At 47.3% G+C, this 22,427-nt stretch overlaps 6 protein-coding genes across 6 annotated transcripts; 3 read left to right on the forward strand and 3 right to left on the reverse strand.

Annotated features, from left to right (window-relative positions):
* Positions 1-2,575: 2,575 nt before the first annotated feature.
* On the forward strand, positions 2,576-4,658 carry FET3 (ferroxidase fet3; the record flags this gene model as incomplete). The annotated part of the gene is made up of 5 exons (XM_044852979.1): positions 2,576-2,923; positions 2,977-3,471; positions 3,523-4,099; positions 4,153-4,378; positions 4,436-4,658. The coding sequence occupies 5 exons, from the start codon at positions 2,576-2,578 to the stop codon at positions 4,656-4,658; spliced, it is 1,869 nt and encodes a 622-aa protein (XP_044705649.1).
* Positions 4,659-5,201: 543 nt separating this feature from the next.
* On the reverse strand, positions 5,202-7,103 carry FPOAC1_008539 (uncharacterized protein; the record flags this gene model as incomplete). The annotated part of the gene is made up of 6 exons (XM_044852980.1): positions 5,202-5,309; positions 5,359-6,101; positions 6,152-6,440; positions 6,494-6,541; positions 6,596-6,784; positions 7,020-7,103. 6 exons carry the CDS (start codon positions 7,101-7,103, stop codon positions 5,202-5,204), a joined length of 1,461 nt encoding a protein of 486 aa, XP_044705650.1.
* A 2,732-nt stretch (positions 7,104-9,835) lies between these two features.
* Positions 9,836-12,158, reverse strand: FPOAC1_008540 (uncharacterized protein; the record flags this gene model as incomplete). Its single annotated transcript, XM_044852981.1, has 3 exons — positions 9,836-11,116; positions 11,168-11,995; positions 12,066-12,158. 3 exons carry the CDS (start codon positions 12,156-12,158, stop codon positions 9,836-9,838), a joined length of 2,202 nt encoding a protein of 733 aa, XP_044705651.1.
* A 725-nt stretch (positions 12,159-12,883) lies between these two features.
* PYR4 (Dihydroorotate dehydrogenase (fumarate)) lies at positions 12,884-13,981 on the reverse strand (the record flags this gene model as incomplete). Its single annotated transcript, XM_044852982.1, has 1 exon — positions 12,884-13,981. One exon carries the CDS (start codon positions 13,979-13,981, stop codon positions 12,884-12,886), a length of 1,098 nt encoding a protein of 365 aa, XP_044705652.1.
* A 5,221-nt stretch (positions 13,982-19,202) lies between these two features.
* Positions 19,203-20,244, forward strand: FPOAC1_008542 (uncharacterized protein; the record flags this gene model as incomplete). The annotated part of the gene is made up of 3 exons (XM_044852983.1): positions 19,203-19,365; positions 19,425-19,801; positions 19,855-20,244. 3 exons carry the CDS (start codon positions 19,203-19,205, stop codon positions 20,242-20,244), a joined length of 930 nt encoding a protein of 309 aa, XP_044705653.1.
* Positions 20,245-21,379: 1,135 nt separating this feature from the next.
* FPOAC1_008543 (uncharacterized protein) lies at positions 21,380-22,207 on the forward strand (the record flags this gene model as incomplete). Its single annotated transcript, XM_044852984.1, has 1 exon — positions 21,380-22,207. One exon carries the CDS (start codon positions 21,380-21,382, stop codon positions 22,205-22,207), a length of 828 nt encoding a protein of 275 aa, XP_044705654.1.
* Positions 22,208-22,427: the final 220 nt, after the last annotated feature.

Raw genomic sequence — 22,427 nt, forward strand, 5'->3', positions numbered from 1 at the left:
GTTATAAATAGGTGTGTTGAGCTTTAGATGAGAATTGTCTTGGCCAACCTCAAGTAGTTGATAGTACAGAAGAAGGAATAGAGAGATAGAGGTAGATATGAAAGTAAAAAAACAGGAAGCGGCAACGGACAGTATTGGGTTCTGCGTTACACTTGCTACCTTTTGGAATCGGAGTAGCTTGTGAATCCTCCGAGACCTCACATGCGGCGGATCAGATAACCGTTTAACTCTTCACGAGAACAGGGGTTGGGAGGCGGCATGGTTTGATCGCATTATTATTACACAACCTTGTAAGCTACCTAAGTTGGCTAGTATCTTGAACGAGCTGGACTTTTGGGATGGTACATGGATCAGCAGAGCAAGACCGCGGAATGAGAAAAATTCAGAGAAGCCAGCAGGCTCAAGTGCCGCACGATGCTGGGAAAACAGGCCATGATCGGGGTTGCTTGGGCTGCTGAATGGTTGGTGGCTTGTTGCTAAGTCACATTAGCCCGTTGACGCTCGGCAAGGAATTGCCGTAACGTGGGACGTTAGTTTATAACCTTGATCAAGGAGGGGTGAGCTTAATCAATCAATCTGATAACCTTGTGTGACTCCAATCTCCTCTCATTCGATGCGGGCTGTGAAATTACAAGGTAGTTAGTTAGTTGCTCGTTTTCAGATTCGAGATCCATCTGGTGAGCGATATCTAGTGTTGGTCGAGTCAAGTTTACACTTATGTGAAACATCAAAAAGAAGGCTTCTAAGAGACTATACTACGTAGTTTCTCCTTTGAATTTCGGAGTGAAGTAGCCGTAGTTCATGTTAAGATTTCATCTTGCTTGTCACAGCGACCCCACATAACCTCGATATAGTCAAAAGACCAGTGCCGAGTCAGACTTGCTTGAGCTTGTATGGAGTGTGTACAATGGCGATCCTGGCTAGCCCCAGGGAAAGTAGTCGACATGTCGTACAAGAAGATACCAGCATCATGTCATAATACTTTGCATCTTGGGCGGGGCAAATTTGGAATTATCAGATGGATGGATCGAGTTTGAAGCGGCGATGCTCGGCTTTGATGATTGGCAGCGACAGTTCAGCCGCACCAGAGATCGGCTGGACGAGAAGAAGCGGCCGACTGTAAGGGTTGGCTGTGACCTGCCGATTCAAGATCAAAGTTATCATATCAAAAAGATCAGAAGGTTGCCATTATCTGATCCGAGGCAACCTGGCAACTTACATGAGACAGACAGGGATAGTTAATATGCCGCAGCTGAAAATTCCAAGTGGTATGTTGGTCAAGTCTTGTTTTCGCTTGTGGTGTTGTCTCTCTTTCGGAAAGGCGTTGTTTCCGTTTAGCTGTCAGGCCACTCTCTGGTTGCTGCATCCATAGAATTGCTTCTCGACCGTTGAAGGGTCCACTCGAACATGTCTTTTCTGTGAATTTGTGGCGGTCGAACCGGCTTTGACGTGCCGTGGGATCCTCTTTTCCCCAATAGTCAGTCAGGGTGTCTTAGTCTCAAGACCGGGTATAGTAAGATTTACAGGGATCGCTCGTGGTTTAGGAAAGGGAATGTTCTGTCGGTATTTTGAGGAAGAGGCCGATCGCCAAGACGCTCCAGCGGGTTTGATAGCTGTGGGTGACCCGTCTTGGCAGGTCAGAGCAATTGGACCCTTGGATGGACCATCGCTTGTAGAAGACAAGGCAATCGGGAGTGACTGTGCCGAAAAGGGTGACATCGCCTATTCAAAGTGAAAACTCAATTGCTGCAGGTCAACTTATTTACCGGGTATTCATAGCAAATCATACCTTGTAAGAGATTAGCGGCAGAGAAAGAGAGGGAGATAAACACGAGCAAGAGGTTGCGATTGATAAGATGAAGCTTGAGTGGGGCATGCAAGAAAAACCCACCAAACCAGAAGAGGAAAGATACTTCCTTCCACTTACACTTACATGGATGGCAACAGAGACCCAGAATCAGAAGACTCGATAGCTTCAAGCCTCTTCAAGCCACAATGGATCAACTACAGCTCATTCAAACCATCCTAACGCTTTAATTCCGCAGACGTGGTTCACTTTTTGCCTATGGGCTGATCAAAAGCATCAACCTCGATTAGCGCCTATTAGATCGCCTCTGTCATTCATCCGAAAAGACTCTTGTCTTATGTACCTAGGTATGCAGAGATCAACATGGATCACAGACTAGCGACATTTAGTACAGTCACTGGGATCTTGTCTTTACTTCGGCTCTCGGTTGCTGAACCTCCCTCTGCTCCTGTGGGCGTCAGTGCAACACAAATTCTTGCCGGCTTGTGATGTTACAGTACATACATCCCTCTCCCCCATGTAAACTTGTATTATGGCTTGATCATTCCACCAGGGTCCGTATTGTCATCTTATCTGATCAATCTGATCTCGACTGTTTCCGCACTCACCTCTCACTTTTTGTAGAACATTATAATCTTTTTCCTTCAAGCGTCTCGCAAGCTCTTATTACCCATACCGACAGCCTGTCTCCCCTTAGTCTGGTCTCGACTTACTTCTCATCCCTCTCAAATTCATTTCTCTAGAGTGGACGGCTCTTTCAAATTCAAGATGCGCTCCAAGTTCTTGTCAGTCAAGGCAGCGTTACTTCTTGCTCTCCCCGAACTGGCTCAAGCTGCTACCAGGAAGTTCGATTTCGAAATTGGCTGGGTCAGAGCTAATCCTGACAATGCTTTCGAACGCCCAGTTATTGGAATCAATGGCCAATGGCCTATTCCTACAATCGAGGTTGACATTGGCGACCGTGTTATCATCGATGTGCATAACAATTTGGGAAATCAATCTACCTCCCTACACTTTCATGGCCTCTACATGAATGGCAGCACGCACATGGATGGTCCTGCTGGTGTTAGTCAATGTCCGATCGTTCCTGGAACTAGCTTTACATACAACTTCACTGTAAGAGAACACAAAAAAGTACTTCGATCCTCAAGATAACAAGTTTTCCATAGGTTGATCAGCCCGGCACATACTGGTATCACAGTCACACTGCAGCACAATATCCAGACGGTCTACACGGGCCCTTTATCGTCCACGATAAAGACTTTCCGTATCAAAAGAAATACGATGAAGAGGTTGTCCTGACACTTTCTGATTGGTATCATGATGAGATGCGGTCCCTCATACCTCAATTCATGGCCAAGTCAAATCCTTCAGGCGCCGAGCCTGTACCTCAGAACGCCCTCATGAATGAAACCACAAACTTCACCATGTCTGTACAGCCCGAAAATACATACCTGTTCCGGGTGATCAATGTTGGTGCTTTTGCTGGCCAATATCTCTGGTTTGAAGGACACAAAATGCGAATCGTCGAGGTTGATGGTATTTACACTGAAGAAGCCGAGGCAGAGATGATCTATATCTCGGCTGCTCAGCGAGTCAGTTTTCTCCTAACTACCAAGAACGAAACCTCTAAGAACTTTCCAATCGTTGCTAGCATGGACACTGTGAGTAGCCTCCCTTAAAACGATCACAGAGAAGTACTCACAACATTTTAGACGCTTTTTGACGTCCTGCCCCCAGACCTAAACTACAACGCTACCGGCTGGTTGGTCTACGATAAAGAGGCCGAGAAACCAAATCCGGCCACTGTCGAAACACTAGATCCTTTCGATGACATGACCCTTGTTCCATATGACAAGATGGAAATTCTGGGAAAGCCCGATAAGGAGGTGGTCCTGGATGTCAAGATGGATAACCTGAGAGACGGTAAGAACTACGCTTTCTTCAACGACATCACATATACCGAGGCCAAAGTCCCCACGCTCTACACAGCGCTTAGTGCAGGGAAGGATGCCGAAGACCCTACTGTATACGGAACTTATACACACTCCATGGTCCTCAAGAAGAACGAGATCGTTCAGCTGGTGGTGAACAACCTTGACTCGGGTCGTCATCCTTTCCATCTTCACGGCCATGCGTTCCAGTCTGTCTATCGATCTGAGGAAGAGGCTGGTATCTGGGCCGATACCAATGTCACAGACAAGGATCTGCCAAAAACCCCCATGCGACGTGACACTCTCGTCATCTACCCCAACGGCAACATTGTCATGCGTTTCAAGGCAGATAACCCAGGTATATTTGAACCGTGGCTTCAATATGATATCATGAACTAACATTTGTATCAGGTGTCTGGTTGTTTCATTGTCACATTGAGTGGCACGTTATCTCTGGTCTCATCGCTGCTTTCGTAGAAGACCCCCTCACCCTCCAAGAAACCATCGAGATTCCAAAGAACCACCTTGATGCATGCGCTGCCGCCGGTATGCCCACCAAGGGAAACGCTGCTGCCAACACAGAAGACTTTCTTGATCTTACTGACGAGAACAAACCTGCCAAGTCTTTGCCTCCTGGGTAAGTTGCCCCCTTTTTTTAATTCTGCTATCATTGTTTGCTGACTCTGGAGTACAGCTTCACACCTCGTGGTATTGTCGCACTCGTTTTCAGCTGCATCTGCGGGATTCTCGGCGTCGCTGTTGTCGCATGGTACGGTTTTTCTGCGCCAGTTGACTCAACCAGTGCTGGTGCCCTTAGTGCCGGACTCGTTGAAAACGACTCGGGAGATGTGCATTCTGCTCAGAAAGGGCCTCAAGAGACAGTTGTTTCACCAACAGGCGATGCGAGAAGTCACTAATAAACAGGGCTGTGTGTTGGCGTTTGTTGTGCTCACTGGTCTGTTGTCTAGATGGTTATGTATGCTTTGTCTCAGTAATCACCACATATTTGTTCACGCATGCTCCCTGTCCTCATGATATTTTTTGTGCAAGATTGGCCATCTGCCACAATCGGCATACCATACCCTGCCGTCCTTGCTACAGAGCGAGGGACGAAGTCACTACAAAACTTTGAAAATCGTGGACCACCAAATACTCTGCCAGGACAGGTTTATCAGATACCCCAAATATTTCATTGAACTGCAGCCCTGAACTACCAATAACCTAAACACAGCTGGCCAGCTATAGCAGGTTCTTGCTCCAGGTCGAAAGAGAGAAACTGCATGCACGCCATCTCAGGGAGCGCGAACAGCATTGTTTCGAAGCAAGATGAAACTTTCAATTCGTCGTCTGACACATCCCGTTCCAAAAGCAGTCCCAGAGCCCTGTGTTCTCTTAATTCCTATCCCTAATCTAGTTATATTACGAGTTGCTCGAGACTTCAGGAGTGAAGGCTGGATTCCCTAGTTAACATCGATATTCTTGTTGATAAATTTGGTGTTTGGTGGATGTGCATCCCTCGAGAATCTGCAATACTGTCGTGTGCACATGCCATTGACGACATTGGGGCACTGTGGTGGTCAGTAACATAATGTGATAAAGGTCAGTAAAAGGACTTACATGATGGCCATAAATACAATCATCTACGTCGCATTCTTGACCAGCTGTACAAGGATTTTGTCGTGACAGCATTGCAAGCGCGAGTAAGTCGTCTTGGGTGGCCTTGTAATTATGGACAAAGGGGCAAATGTCCATTCTGCCGCACGGTCCACGAAGATAGTGATTGTTACAAAGCTTCTCGTTTCCGGCTCGTCGTTTAATGTTTTCCATGGCGGCTGCAGCAACCGAAACGGTAGGGTCAATACCACGAGGTCCGGGGCTCCAAGCTGGCTGGGCTGGGGTCTTGCCGGTAGGCTTGCTCTTGGCTTGCTTAGGCGGCAGAGGCATAGTAAGTTGAGGCGGTGGAGTAACGCTCTTTGTAATTTTGGCCCAAGAAGTATTTGGAGGCGATAACGATGCAGTACTGGTTGCAGGTGTCAGGACAGCTGCCTGTGTTGGCGGCATGCTGGTAGTCGCCGAGGTATGGGTTTTGATCGGTAGGGTGCGCTGGGTGCCTATTGCCAGAGTCGGGGTTTTGTCGCAAATCAACTTGGTTGGGCGGAAGATGTCTTCAAACTCGATAACGTTGAGTTGGAGTCTTTCCAACTCGCGCACGAGGGGCGGCCCCTTGATTAAAGACACGCAATGGCGCGACTCATCATCGTGGACGATTTCATTAAGGAAAGGGGCGTATCCAGCATCATGTCCAATACCTAAGAGGATATGTTTGCAATTCTGGTTGCCCAGATGCCAACGTGCCGTTTCTAACAGTGTTAGCCATGGGTGGCCTCTAACATAGATGCGAAGACCATACCTCGGATTTTAGCATCAGCACGCTCTTTACCAAAGCCAACGTCAAGAAAGTCGAAGGATGCCTTGGCCTGTGTAAAGCCAAGAGTGAAATCTCTGAATTGGTTAAGATTATCAATGCAGCCTTCACTGAAGAGTGTCTTGCTGAGACCCCCAACGTTGGCCACAACGCGACAGATAATTTCTAATGAACCAGTACGCTCATGACTGCAAAGCTGCGCTACCGCAGTTCGCAGTGCGCGGGCTGCGCTTGTTCCGCCCTCGAGGCCTCGTTTTGTAAAACTGTCATCGAACTTTGCTTGGTCAGCTCCAAGACAACAACCAAATCATATCTGAATAAACGTACCAAGAGGCCATCGCCATCAATCAGTATCAAAACGTAAGAGTTGGTATTCTGAAGCTTTTAGCGGTTGCGCTTGTGCAACATCACGTCAAATCATCAATATACCTTGATCTCATCATTTTGTCGCATCACCCATTTGACTTGTAACTCTGCTTCCTCTAGGCTCTTCTGTAAATCTCTTCTGGTTTTGGTCGCAGCTTTGAGATCGAGCTCTACTTCGTTCAATCGAGCTTGAAGCTTCTGGTTCTCTTTATCCGAGTCGGATTCTATGGCCTTGCAATAAATGAGAACATCCTGTTGAATGGTTAGCAGTGTTTGCGACTCGATGGGTTCCACCGAAGCAGCAGAAGACTTTGGCTTTTGACAGCAAAAGGGACGAATTGGCAGCACATGTTGACAGTTGCGCAAGCCAGTAGTCTACCTTTTGTGTTTTCCTGTCGTTTCACATCGCATGATGTCGGGTGCCAAGTGTTCTGCTATCTCGAGGGGGCGGATGAAAGGAATCATGATGCCGGTTGTGCGCGCATACCTGTAACAATTTGTCTTTTGAAGCTTCGTAAGCTTGGATATTGTTATATCGTTGGATAAAATCGGTGAATGAAGTTGTTTCCATCCTGAATGGTTTGTTTGCTTCTACCGAGAAGCGAATGGGCAGGGTGGGTTGGTGGGTGGTGGTGGATTCGCGATCGTGAAAAAGATGAGAGAGGTCGAGATTAGCACTGCAGGTGCGCAGTGTGGATATTATAGGTAGGTAGTTAGCTTAGTAGCTGCAGATGGATGAATGGTTTGCTTTAGGTTCTCTGTCCAGTGGCTTGCTGTGGATTGGCTAATGTGCTGCTTGTCTGCACAAAGCGTTTTTCCTGTTAGCAGGAAACTGAAAAAAAGAAGAAAAAAGCAAGAAAGGAAAAGGCTAGACCAGTTGGTGGTCTTTGTTCCTTCCACTTGCAGGCTGCACACCCTCCTCTCTTTGGTGGGTGAAAGTGCACGTTTGGGGGAGATGAGACGACAAAAAGTGCCCTGGGCGCGTCGCGTTTGCAGGGTATGGATCGAATCAACCTCTGCGCCCCTTGCGGAATTAGAGAGTTTTTTTCCAGTATTTAGACAAGGGAATAAGAAGGATAGAAAAAGACAACAATGAGAAAGATGACGTTGATGCTTTTTATATTGCTTAATGTTAAGGTATGAAGAGGTTAAAGTTAGAATTTGGTGGGCGGCCTTTGTAAAAACTTTTTTTTTTCCTGAGGTAGAAAGAGAGAAAGAGGTAAGTTGTTTCCCCCCTGCGCCTACTTTGCCTTGCCTTGTGTCTTAACTCTTGCAAAAGCCGAAGCTGGGCTCCTCCATCCTTCCCGTCAGTGATGAAAGGTGCTAGCAGCCCCCCCGGTTTCAAGGGGGGAACAGAAAAGTTAACTTTCGAATTTAGGGTGTAACAATTACTTAGTGAGTAATATAGCATGAGATACCACAGAAATGTCTGAATTATTTCGCCTCTCTTTCTCTATCAGTCAACATTTTTAATGCTCATAGACCTGGGGACAGGGATTTCGAGCATCAGCCCATGCACAGCTTGCAGATCCACAAGTGGAGACGCGCGCCAAAGTGTGAAAGAACATATCGAAGCGACAGGGAATCAATCTTAAAATAAAGATGCTAATACTAATAATAATGGCTGATATTGAATACGGGATGCATATAAATGATTTATGAAAACAGGGTTTCTTGATCAAAAGAATCAAACCCAGTTCTTAGTTTTCATACACTCTCTTTGTACAGTCCGAAAAGCCACATGATTCAACTGATTCCTTTCCTAGATAGTATTCAGTCGGTTGTTGTCAGATCTCCGAGATCTTCTATTCTTCTTAGTGGAGGATTTTATCATAACCCACATGACCCCATGCCAGTTCAGGCACGATCCACTCCACTCTTTCTTCTATCTACCTATCTAGTGGGCAAACAGAAAGGAAGACCTCTTGACTACAAAATAAACACTCCGGGATTGCAGCACAATCTCTCTCGACAATTTCGCTTGCTGTATTGCCAGTCATCACTTTTCTGTCATGCCTTGCCATCGAGTTGAATGGGCGTACATGGATGGCTCCGAGACAAACCAAAACCTAAATGAATACACGGCATTCGGTCAGAGAAGACACTTTATGCATGATATCTTCCAAGGCATTCTATAGGCCATTTGCCTTTGTCTCAACAAACTAATTGATTAAAACGGCCGATCTGACATGTATCTGACGCCTCTAATTAAACCCAACTCTCTATCACAAACACTCCCGTCACGCACAGTATCCGATTCAAAGACACACTCTGTCCATTTCATCTCTATTCTCGACATTTCTATTCGCCTACTACAAATATACTTTTATGCCAGTTGTCGAGTCGACTTGAGGAGAGTTGCATATAATGTATTGTATTGTATTGTATTGTAGCGTAGCACAAGAGCCCAACGTTGTAACACGCCATCGGTTCTTGAGGCCACCTAGACACCAACAGAACCAGTTAGTCATTGTCTTTGTACGAGCCTACCTTTGGCCTCAGGCCCTTCAGCCTGATCGGATCATGCTACAGACCCGCCGCGAGATGCATATTCCGCGTGTCAAAGATATTGCTCGAAACGGTCGCGTCCAATCAATCAATGTTTATATCTCCCGTACGCGTGCGAGTGCATCACCCAGAACGCCTTGCCAATATGCCGTGCCCAGACGAGGCGCGAGGCAAGTTGCTTACCTGCCTAGTATCCAGTGTCCGTCCGTTAATTTGTAGCACAGTGGCTGATATTCCGAACCAACAACTATCTGTGACATGAACATGGTTGGGGACTGTCAGGAAGCCTGATCTCCACGTCTTGATATGGAAAAAAGCAAATCACTCGGCGATAAAGCCAGTAGGTAGATTTATGATATCTCAGATCAATTCCTTATACTCTCGCCAGTCAACCCTGTATGTATTGGTTGCTGTGACATCTACCACTACGTTGGGCAGTATATCAGGCTCTGCACTGTATATTACTCCAGACCCGATCAGATTGCACAATGGGTTTATGCAGCATACCAAATCTGGCATGCTAGATAGCAAGCGATAGAAGTTACTGTGTTTCCTCGTCACTCCTCGGAAGACAAATGTGTGTTCAGGCATAGAATTTCTGGAAACAATTTTGCTGTTTGTAGGTCCGAGTACGAACAGGAATTTGTCCTCGAACGCTTACTCCCGACTGTCCTTAAAGACCAAACTATCCTACCAATTATCTTTAGATATCCCGGACAAACTCAGACACCGTACCCAAAACAAGCATACAGTAGGACCTTTCCATAGCATTTACCTCGATTTGGGGTAAAAACGTCAGACGAAATTAGGAGCACCCGCTTCTGTCGCAGTTGAAAATTGATTCAGCACTTGCCAAACAGTATCATCTCCCCATCCTCCCCCAAACTGCCACATCGAATCATCCACCTGATCATCTGTCACTGGCAAAGGAAGCGTCTCTAGATCTGGCCCTGCTGTAAGGTCATTGTACACTAGATCACCCGTTGGAAAGAAAGGTGCCATCGAGTTCATCTCATCTACCGATGGGAGCATCCACGTCGAATCCGTAGTCATCAGTCTCGAAAAGTCGCCACTTCCTAGCGTTGAGTTGCCTGGCGTAGAACCTGTAGTTGTCTTACTTGACCCTGTTGTAGAACCTTCGGTCAGAGATGGTACTGAACTATCTCTGGCCTTCGACATGGCTCTTTTGAACCGGGCAACGATGGCTCTCAACACGCCTTGAGCAGACTTGGCCAGCGGGTTACGCTCCTGGATCGCTGAAAAACGTTCAATCGTCCATTGGAAGTGCTCCATCGTCTTGTCTGTATACTCTGCATGCTCTTGAGGAAACAGGATATATACAGATGCAAGCAATACAATAGCATCAAAACTTGCAAAGAAAAGCATAAAATTTCTCCACGAATCTGGTGCAAGTCCTTCAAAGGTCATTTTCTGAATTTCGAGCGTTTTGAGACTTGCATGAATGGCTTCTGCCCTACTCTCCGCGCGATTGAAGATGAACGGTCGATGAAGAGCCATCTTGCTGAACTCGTGTAAACTTGCGAAATAGTACCTGTTTGCTGTGTACCAGTGTGCCTCGAGGAGATGATCCCATCTGGTGTCTGGATTGTCCATACGGAAGGAAGATGGTATCGTCTTGTCTAGATCCTGTATACTCTGATGGATTTGATCAATCTTTTCGGAATCCAAAGGATATGAGCCCCGAACCTCGAGATTCTGGACAGCTCGCAAGGGCTTGCAAAGCTGATAATTCCACAGGAGTCGTGTTATGGGTGTAGGGTGGTCATCCTCCCCTCGAGGAACGACTGGTGTTTTGTTGCGGTTCTGGGGTATGGGCGCATCAACTGGAGGTGTGGGAAGAGTCTGGTTCCAGTCAACCGTTCCCGGGCGTCCGAGGATCATGGCGCAGTTCAAGTCCCAAATAGCAAGTAGTAGGTAAATTCTTCGTCTTCTCTGAATCAACCATTGGTTTTCCAAGATGCTTTCCACGCTTGAATCCGCGGCTTTAGGATCCAGGCTGTCGCGATGCATCCCCAGGTCTTGAGCATCACGGATCGCTACAGATATCGTATGCCACTGTTCAAAACTTTAGTCGTCGTTCTTGACAAACTCCCAGGTGATACTTACCGCATCAGTCACCCTGGCTGTAAACTTGTGAAACGATGCTCGGAGAAATTGTGCTTGAACTGTTGCCAACGAAATGTGCTTCTTCCCCAAAAGATCGACAACTTCTTGTCCTGACTCGCTGTATTCAATGGCCAGATCCTCGAAGCTCATACCGCCTGCAAACTTGAGCGAGTCGAATATTGGATCTGGTCGCTCTGGTAGCAGGAGTAGTGCGGTTGCGATGATCTGAAAGACGACAGCTGGAAATGCTTGCAGCTCAGGACTCAATCCGCGAGGACCGATGTCTGAGAGGATTGAGAATGGTAGCGAATTCCATTTCTGCAGCTGAGTATAGAATATGTCAGGGTCAATAGCATAGTACTGCCAGTTAAAGCTGTGCAGATACATTTCCACCAGTTTGTCAATGTAATCCCTGGCAGGCAATTGGCGAATGATGGCTTTGTACTTCTCTTTCAAAGCAAGCTCTTTGCCATGTGATCCAGCGTTTGAATCTTGAGACTTAGCATACAAGTCTACAGCGCTCTCTTCACCATCGCCGAGTGTTTCGATACGCTTAAGGATGCCCATAGTAGATGCACCGTTATGAGCGTATCCCCAATCTGCAGCCTTGGACGACAAAGGCTCGTTTGGCCCATTATCAAGCGAGTCGCTAGATCCAGACGGTGAACACCCAGTCTTCTTTGCTGGAACTGTTGGTAGAGCAGGCAAAGTTTCTGTGGTTCGATGGCCATGTTGGCTCTGCTTAGCTGTTGGGGCGCCTGTCTCGTAAACGCAACCCAACTCTTTGTTCCGAGATTTGCAATTACCACATGGTAGTTCACGATCACACTGTACAAGTCTGTTAGTTTCGAAATATTGTTTCTGGACTTGGTTTAGGGATATTATGAGAGTCACGAACCCGCTGCTTTCGTCGATGGCATTCAGTGCACGATATGACAATTCGTCTTCTCTTCTTCAGACGAGGACCATCGTCAGTCGCAAATGCTGTCATGATGATCCCGGAAATAGTATGGAGATAATCAAGAGCCCGCGCAGGATATCAGTAGAGTACAGATTGAGTACCAGACTATAAAACAAAATTGAGATTTGATGTTGAGCATGAGAACGTATGTAATATCGATCAAGGTCTTGGAGAAGGTCAGCTTTCAGTTCCCTTAAGTCCGAGCTTCCAAGTAATATGATCACTTCCTATGGTGGGGTTGCATATCGCCAGTCTGGACTACCCAATCTGGCGTTCAGCCCTGCCACGCCTTCATGCCTGTACCTCTTGAAAGGATCAGCGCCATTGAAGAAAGGGCCCATGCATAAGCTGGATTAGCCAAGCACGTTGAAACGTAATTGATACAGGTGTTGTTGTTGAAGAGCTCCAGAGCTCAAATGCTATATGCCGTGTCTTATTTTAAAACTGAAAATCTTTAAATCATGATGCTCGGGTATCATTGACGTGGGCGACGAGGTGGAAACCAGGCTTATGCAGTTGGACGGAAGCCTAGTGCTTATGATGTCCCAAATTCAGGGATCAGATTCTTATTGTTCTTGTGGGTGAGTTACTTCCATGGCTGCTCCCATGCAGTCATGATAAAGGTGCTGCATTCATGTCAGACCCCCGCTAGATGTCTCAATAACTCCAGTCCAGCATGTCTACCGCGCCAAAAAAGAAAAAAAAAAGAGAAGAAAAACGACAAGGCCAACCCGACTTTTGCACAGAATCCTCCCTCAACGAACGCGTTCTGTGTATGCCTTCCATGCTGCGGATCGGTATCGCTCAGCCTCCTCCTCTGGGTCGCTCGCCTTGATAATTCCACGTCCGACAATGGCAATATCAGCACCTGCAATGCCAACGATCTTCTGCGGTGTGTTGTATTGCTGACCCTTGCCATCTCCCTTGATAGCCTCGTTCTCATCCGCGCCCTCAGGAGGCAATTGGCAGCCAGGGGTCATGTGAATGAAATCATCGTCAGGTTGTGTGTTGAGACACTCCTGAGAAATGAAACCCATAACAAAGCTCTTGTGTTCCCGCGCGGCCTCTACACAAGCTTGTGTATATTCCTTGTTCATGAAGTTGCCTTCGCTTGACATTTGTGCCAGGATGAGCAGACCTCTCTCGATAGGTGCCTCGTCGATGCCGGCAAATACTGTCTCGTCGCCCTCGGGGATCGTCTTGACGAGGCGTGGTGAATCGGCCGACTCGTACTGCTGGGTGACGGTAGTGGTAGAGACGATGCTACCTTTGCGTCCGTTGTCGCGGCCAGTTTCGGGTGCGCTCTTTTGGTTCTCACCATCTGAGCGCTCACTGTCCTCATCGAGTTGACTGGCTGTAGGGGTTCCGATGCTGATAGATGTCTTGACCTCATAGTGGTATCGCTCCAGCCATCGGTTGGCGGCATGAGCCAAAGACGTAACAGAAGCCTTTCCAGGGACCATGTTCACATTGACAATATGTGCCCACTCAATAATACGGGCAGCACCACTGGTGTACTGCAGCTCGACCGTGTTGCCAATGTCACCAAACTTGCGATCTTCAAAGATGAGGAAACCGTGCTTGCGGGCTAGCGATGCGAGCTTGGCACCAGTTCCTGTTCGGGGGTCGAAATCCCAGCCAGCCACCATGTCATAATGAGTCTTGAGGACGACGATAGAGGGGCCGATCTTGTCGGCGAAGTAGAGGAGCTCGCGGGCGGTTGCGACATCGGCGCTGAGACAAAGGTTCGAGGCCTTGAGGTCCATAAGCTTGTAAAGATGTCGGCTGAGAGGATGAGAAGCTGTCTCAGCACGACTGGCGAAGGTCGCCTTGAGGGACGGATGCGACGACATGGTGCAGAAGTTTGAAGATCAAATCAGACCAATATGACCGATACCAAAGATGGCTGCACGATGGTGATGATACGGCAGATGATATATAGACCTCGGAGCCGTAAGAAATCCGCTATCTCGAATCTCGTTCTCGATCAATCCGCACAGAGCTTCTCAATAAATGAACTGGCGCAAGTGGCGGTTTGATGGAGGGGAAGCTGGGGGAAAATTGAAAAAACGGAGCCAAGAGCCTCGAGTAGGAACGAGGGGTGAAGATCCTATTAGCTTAGCCCGAATGGGTCTTGACGGGTTTTATCTTCCGGTGTAAAGGAGGGCGATGGAGGAGTGTGTGACTGATGGTGTAGAGAACGAACAATAGACACTCTGAGAGAGGGGAAGGGTATAAGAGAGGTGAATGAATAAATAAATAAATAAAAAAGAGGCGGAGGAGGAGGTGAAGAAGGTCAAGTACCGGTAAGCGTTTGGGTCAGGGAAGGTCCAGGTCCAGGTCCAGGCAAAAAAGTGAAAAGTGACGATCCACAGCCCGGCCGACTTGTCTCTGTGAGGCGACAACCGACAGGACAAGGCTACCTACTGCAGGCAGGGGCCCTGAGATTGATTGATTGGGACAGGGCAAGATGTTAGTATTTCGACAACAGGGACCTTTATGTTTAGTGGCTGCTGAGGTGTGTATAACAAATAGTTTAGCTTCCTTTGCAAGCGAAAAGACTACTGCCGTACTAGGTAGAAAGAAGCTAAGGTATTTAAGGCTCGAGGCTTAAATCCAGGGCAAGAGAAGAGCCCGGGAAAAACACAAGGTCTCGTTGGAGTATCGTTTGTTGTTTTAACCGTGGTAGACAACACGTTACAGGTACCTATAAATAACAAACACGCTACATAAATAAGGAACTAACATGGACGATTTATGAAAACATACTGAGGAGGAAAGAGACGAAAGCTTGGTGCTGACTTGTTCTACTTTGGCCGGTGATCGGAGGATGAATGAAATAGACGACGATCTTAGAGAGCGGATGACTTGAGCCACAATTGTACGGCTACTGTGTGTGCTATTAGATGCAGTACAGGGCATTAATAGCAAACAGTCCACTAACCCGGTCAATTGACTTGACGAGTAAATATGTGCTTTATTAAAAAACTCGTCGGAATTGATCCGATATGTTTACTTGACACCACCCTTGTGTATCGATTCACGTTGTAAGCATATTCACCTTCTAATACTCGTCTCAGCCAAGCCAACATTGAAAGACCGGCACACAAACAGCGCAGACTGTCTCTCTCTAGGAAGCATTGATTGGCCCAAGGTCGACAGAAATTCAATTTGTTTCCCCTTAACCCTAAGGCCTCCAGTCTATTTTCGCAATGTCTAAGCCCCATAGATCCATTTTACCACCAGTAGTGACAGTGACGTGGGTGTCGTGGGGGGCACTAAAAAGACAGAGCTGAGGAGCCGATTCGAGACGAGACGAGACAAGTGACAGTGACAAGCTGCTTAGACTGAAAGCTTGGGTCAACAAAATCGGACGATTTTCTGAATACATATTGCTTGTTCCAATATATCGACTTCTATCGAGACTTGGACAGTGCCGAGGTCTTGGCTTTTAGCTGCACTTAATAAACCCGACGATCAGGGATCAGACCAAAAATCGAGGATCATTGCTAGCATAGGCTTAAATGATCTGTTCAACTCCAGCCCAGAGGCAGGACACTTTTAATGCCAACACGGATATGGCACGGCACTACGCAGACTAAAGCACCTCACTAGCTTTCTGAGTAACCTCTTTCACCATCAATAAGCGCAGATGAATGTCAGCGTTCTGCTTACAACGGACCCATTCACTCCCATATCCACAAAGGCGGACTCAACTAGCTGCCGAGCTCAGGGAACTTTGGGTCTACTACAACGCTGTGTTGGTAAAAGATTCCAAGTAATCATCTAGCTTTGTTACACGGCATTCAAACTATTGCCGCAAACAACCGTGTCCGCGGACATCGAGCGGACGTTACAGCCCGGAGGAAAGGCGAGCTGAGCTAACGAGGCAAGCAATCCAGTATGGCAACTGACATAATTGCAGCATATAGATCCGTCGAGCCTACATGCATGAATCTACATACACAGCAGGCTGGCCATCTCGAACTCCGCTGCATAAAGTCGGCTCGTGATCAAAATGTTGCAACGGCAAGACGGCGGAGTTGGAGACAATGTAAACGGTATACCACAAGAGAGCGTATTTTTGGGTTCGGTACCTGTCGCGTAAATTACATGTATCTCAAATTCTGAACTGATTGACTGTCTGTCTGGTAAGCATCCGACTGGCAGACAGGCAGGTAGCACATTGTCTAACCAGTGACAATGACACTTATTTCTCAGGCCAGTGGGTATAATCTCCAAACATGTACTGTGTATAGTATGCATTATGTTGGAAGGTTTTCATCCTGCAACGGATCAATCGGCAATGGAATGATAGTGCCGTGGCTATACTTGACTACCCATGCAAGGCACCACCGTTTCCTCCGACTACCACTACCACTAAGGTATTGGTGAACAATATAGTTATATAAAACTAAGGCGCCATTTATGGCTTTTGTTAAGATCTCCTAGTGATATCAAACGGGTGACTACCACCTCTACCCTCCTCAGATTCACTAGCATCTACATCAAGCTCAAGATCAAGCTCGGGTTCTTACTTTTGACCGTCCCGGATCGTCGCCAGGGTCTGGGGTTCTGTAAACAGTCATTCTCTTGCTTGTAGCTTTAGTCCGCTGTACCGGGGACCCTGTTAGACCAAGCTCCTAAGTTCCAAACATTCCTTCAGGTACAGAGTACTAAGAACACTCTGGCAGATTTGTCCACAGGCAGCCAAGAATGCCTATTGCCTATTACTTGTCCAAAATCACTGGCCTTCACTAAACGGATTCTCGGACTTCCGTCATGCCTGAGACAACCACAAACGAACTGCAGTGTGTAAGTGAACCCTTGCTGCTGCTAGCTACATCACACTTCCACACAGGCGCTCGAAGCCCTTTGACCTAAAGCAGAAACCCAAAAAGCAAACGCAAGGGTCTCATCTACCTAGTACTAACTCGTTTGGCGTCTCGGCTATGCCGCAGGACCCTCTCCACTCTCCGGCACTCCCGTACAACATCATACTCGGACAACTTTATTGACTAGTTACATCGCACAGCTTTCCGATTTCTGCGGATTGAATAGACTGTATTTATCTGGGTTGCCCGTTTATGCTATGAAACGACACCACTACTAGCTCCAACCGAAGCTTCAGACTTTGATGATACTCGTCACAAGTCACCTATCTGATATCATAAACACTCTCGTCCAACCACCTAACTTCGGCCGGCACTCTAGTGACATATCGGATTCACATCAATTGCCGGTGACTATCTTGACTATTTTGAAACTTAAACTCTCGCAGGCTAAATCTAGGCCGCCGCCACAATCAGGCAATATACAGTGTACATTGAGTTTGCTTAGCTTGATAGATTGGCCATGTTGCTTGGCAGGTCATTATTAACAACCAATCCTGGACAACGGAAGCCAAGTCTAGATATGGTATCCTCACTGAATCATAGGACCATGGAGTTACTTCTTATAGGGTTCACCTAGGTCTATTATGACGTGTTATCGTGGAATACCGCGTACACGATTTGCCCAGAAAAGAAGCCAAGTTACAATGGCTGATTTGTAGGCACATATCTAGCGGTGGTAAGGATAAGACATAAGCGAGGTCAGAGTCCAGCTAGAATTGTAACTATCGTTGTGATGGATGAAGTCAGTATCTTAAGGACTATCATTATTCCAGTTTCAATACGCATCTCTGTTTTGACAATTCTCCGACATTGGTGCACCATGAACAGTCAGAAGCTGATGTTGAAACAACGGCTGTGATTTCGCTTTAAATGGGCCAAGTCATCTCAGACAAAATAATTTTCCAACTACATAGTACTAATCTATCCCTGCTGCCACATCATGGCCCATCCATATGCAATGATACGTATTCTTTGATGAAACCCTTCCTCAAACTTGCCTCAGCTTGATACAGGGTTATGCAGTTCTCGTACGGGATTAAACAACTCCAGCATTCCTCGACATTATTTTTGCCGTTATCTAGATAGACTAGCTTCTGTAGTAAGTACCTACCTATTATGCTACACTGTAGGTACCTAGTCCGTGCTGTGATGTGCCATACCATGACCCTGAGCTGTCATGATAACCTTAACCTTTCCGTAGTGTCCATCATAGTTACTGAGCCGCTTACACATCCTTTACCAGATGATTTGCCCTGCAATCTGTTCTGGGACATTACCTCCCAAGGTGTCAGGGCTAGCTTCGTACACTAGAGATCTTGTTCATTGGTAATAGAAGTCATGATACGCGTCACCAGAGCATGTGCTGCCAATTTACCAAGCCGAGGCTAACTTACGTCTCTGGCACATACCCGACATTGCAATAGTCTTGAATCTTGGAATTACCAGAGGTAAATCATACGTCTTGGGAGTTGTTCTCTGGTAGATTTGCAAGGAAACCGGTCTTGAAAGTGGGGTACATCCCTCTTTCCATTTCCCAGGATATGGATGCTGACAATTTACCATGAGCGGATATCATTTCAGGGGACTGGTGTCAATTTGAGCAGCTCTCGGCCTTGTCAAAGCGGGCAAATGGCACATCTAGGCCATCAATTAACACGTAGCCAAGCTCTCAACGGGCCGTGTAGCGTGTCCGAACCTACCGAGAAACCCCCTGTAATTCACTTGGCGTGAGCATCTCATCCAAAGAAATGGGAAAGGGAGCCTCCAAACCTGACTTGCGCCTACCTAAGCTTACCTGCCTTCTGCCGTCATCACACTCAATGTAATTAACTTAACACTTTGCTTTACCCACAACGTGAAGCTCCCTATTTACGGGTTTCTCTGTTTTTTTACCTCCCTCCTCCTCCTTCATATCCACTCCTTTTCAACATCAACGGTTCTTTATTTGAGAATCCCTCTTCTTTGTCTTCGCTTTTTTCGATCCCGACTACCTGACTTGACTGCAGCTTCAACAGCGCCACTGATCCCTGCCCCTTTCGCAGAATCTGCTGTTATCTCGATCCAGACCCAGACCCAGACCCAGACAATACGATACATACATGATAAGCCACACCACTTTGGTATCGCGAACTTGATTGAATCAAAAACTTAATTAACACAAACAACCCTCACCTTCACAATGAGCCCACGAACTCGTCGACAGGCTGCAAAGGCCTCGAATGCCTCTTCTTCTGATTCCGAGGCAGAAGTTAAGTCCAACGGCAACGGTATTGCCCATCGCGCGGATGTTTCGGACGATGCCCCTCGCGAGAACATCTTCCTCTTCTACCCCAACATTATTGGTATGATAAGCTCAACCACTCCAAGGATCGTGTCAGAATTGCTAACAAACATTGCCTAGGATATGCGCGCATCGTTCTCGCCATCGCGTCTCTATACTACATGCCCCTCCACCCTCGCACCTGTTCTTTCCTTTACAGTGTGTCATGTCTTCTCGATGCTCTTGATGGCTACGCCGCGCGTATCTACGAGCAATCAACCCGCTTCGGCGCTGTCCTCGACATGGTTACCGATCGCTGTACCACCGCTTGTCTTATCGTCTTCCTTTCCTCAGCTTTCCCTCGATGGGCTATTGTTTTCCAGGGTTTGATTGCTCTGGACCTTGCCAGCCACTACATGCACATGTATGCTACTCTTGTAGTTTCGGGCAGTAATGCCAGCCACAAGAGCATTGATGAGAGCAAGAACTGGCTGCTTCGCCTCTACTACACCAACAAGGTATGTATCACCAATACTGTTACACCCAATTGCCATATGTTAACCATCACCAGGGTGTTCTCTTCGCCCTTTGCGCTCTCAACGAGCTCTTCTTCATTGCGCTATACCTTCTCTGCTTCTCGTCCCCTCTCGTCTCGCCATACCTCATTAAGCCTATCGAGATTGTCGGTGCCGAGCTTCAAGCTGGTGCCCAAGTCAACACCTCGATCCTCGCTCAGATCTTCCCCGATCCCTTCAGTCCTGCAGCTCTTGAGCTTGCTCGTGCCAACAAGATGGACTCTACAGTGCCCTGGATCATTGCTGGTATCAGCTTCCCTTTTATGTTCATGAAGCAATTCATCAACTGCGTTCAGCTTTACAACGCCAGCCAAGGTCTGGCCGAGATTGATCTGAAGACTCGTCGGGAACAGGGTCTTCCTCGCCCCAAACCTAAGAAGGCTTAAGTTGGACGAGCTCATGCTTCAATTAAGTTCTGTATGAATTCGGGAAATGGTTCGAGTGCCATGACCTCGATTTTTGTTGACGGGTTCTACTCCAGACCTTATCAACTACCGATATATTTGACTCAGAGACATCTTATTTATAGTTGTCTGTACGGTCTTTTCAACTTGTCCTTAACAGAGGGGCAATCACTAGGGTATACTTAGGGTGGGCATTATATGGATTCCTCCTATACTGCATGGCTCGGCGTAAGAGGTGCGGTTTTCAAAGACTCTGACTCCGGAGGGAAGGAGGCTTACTGGGTAAAAGTATTGGGAGAAGCGGCATCCTCACAACGATATTAGCTGCTAGGGGTGATAATCACGGGAATCTTGCTTCACTGGGATTTAGCGGGTGGAACGTATAGACTTCGTTGTGTTTTTTCTTATTTTATTTTTTCTTTTTGTTCTCTGGTCGTCCTTTTTCTTCCCCCTTTTGTTGGCCTATATTTTGTTAATAGTAGACGAATGTCGAATACACTCGCTGGAAACGAATATGATTCACCACATCTGGCTTTGCTCCCAAACAATACTGAATGAAGTCTTCTAATTTATAGATGTAAAAACTACTGATATAAGTAATCGAGATAGTGAGGTGTCTGTTCAAACGGTTGCTGGGCTGATATGGTTGTAAGAAGCATGATGCTTCTGAAAGGATAGAGTAACCTGGTCCTAACGATTTAATACGATGCCTACCATCAATTTTTAAAATGTCAGGCTGCAGCATTTATAAAATATACAATAAATCTTTGCCGTTTTGATTGTCTCTTTTACTACCTATATAAAAGTCAGTCAAATCGATATGTCTAACTGCAGACCACTTTATTTGTCTGCGAGTTACCCCACATTGAGGCTCATCCCTACAATCCATTCTCGACTTCATCAAAGTGCCACCTTCCACGTCCCACTTGTACCCCATACCTCTCTCTACTTCGCCTCGACCTTCACCAACTCGAGTCCATTGACCTCAATAATTGTTTTATAAAGGGGTATCGATTGTCATCGCATACGAAGCCATCACTGTGTGCACCACAGGGCCTCGATCGAATCTTCCTCCCATTTCTTACCCCTCCTCCTTCAACTCATCAAAACCGCAAAAATGTCCCACCCAAGAATAGAAGAGGTCTCGGATAGCGACTTCGACTCTGACCCAGCCGAGGCCGACATCGATGACTTCGCCGACTCCGATATCATGCGCCGCGTCGAACCCGAAACCGCTCCCAAAACAGCTTCCGCTGCCTCAGCTCCTCTTCACCGGGAACCCGCCATCGTCCCCGCCGATGCTCCCGTCGGAAACACCATGCCTGCTTCGGCCGATCGCTCTGCCTACGCCGATTTTCAGTGCCTTTATCCCGTCTACTTTGACGCTTCGCGGTCTCGCGCCGAGGGTCGTCGTGTGAGCGCTGAATTGGCTGTCAAGGACCCTCTTGCGCGAGAGATCGCAAATGCCTGCTCACGACTACGACTGCCAACACTGTTTGAGCCCGAAAAGGTGCATCCCAAAGACTGGTCCAACCCCGGCCGTGTCAAGGTTGGTCTGAAGAAGTCGTCTGGCCACCCCGTTAAGAACAAGCACCATCTGTACCGCCTCGTTGCCGAGCATCTGCGCGACAACCCCACGACTGAAGACAGTCCCGGTCTGCGTGTTCGCATTGGTGGTCAACTGCAGCCCGAGCCCGGGAAGCCTTACCCCAAGCCCGCTGTGCCGCGAGGATGGAAGATGGGTGAGCTCGTGCCGTACCTTAGCGCTGCCATGACAGGCGGTGGTGTTTCGGAGAACTTGTTCAAGGATATGATGAAGGAGATGCAAGGTGGCGGAGATCCCATGTCAGCTCTTATGGGTGCGCAAGCAGGTGGTGGCGGTGGTGAAGAAAGCAGCGGTGGCGGCAAGAAGAAGAAAGATAAGAAGGGTAAAGGAAAGGCATAAGAGAGCGACATTTACGGCATGTAGAAGGGTGGAGATGCTACGGTCTGGGACGTTAGAGATATACCCAGGGATCTAGCATGATCACATATGAACAAAACAATGAAATGATTCAAGAATTCAATTGAAAAAAAAAAATCCCCTTTCCTGGGACATGATTTGACAAAACTTGCTACTATGTGGATTTGCTATTCGTTCGCTCTGATACGTACAACATCCATCA

Source organism: Fusarium poae, chromosome 3 (assembly GCF_019609905.1).
Source record: "Fusarium poae strain DAOMC 252244 chromosome 3, whole genome shotgun sequence".
NCBI classification, from domain to species: Eukaryota; Fungi; Ascomycota; class Sordariomycetes; order Hypocreales; family Nectriaceae; genus Fusarium; species Fusarium poae.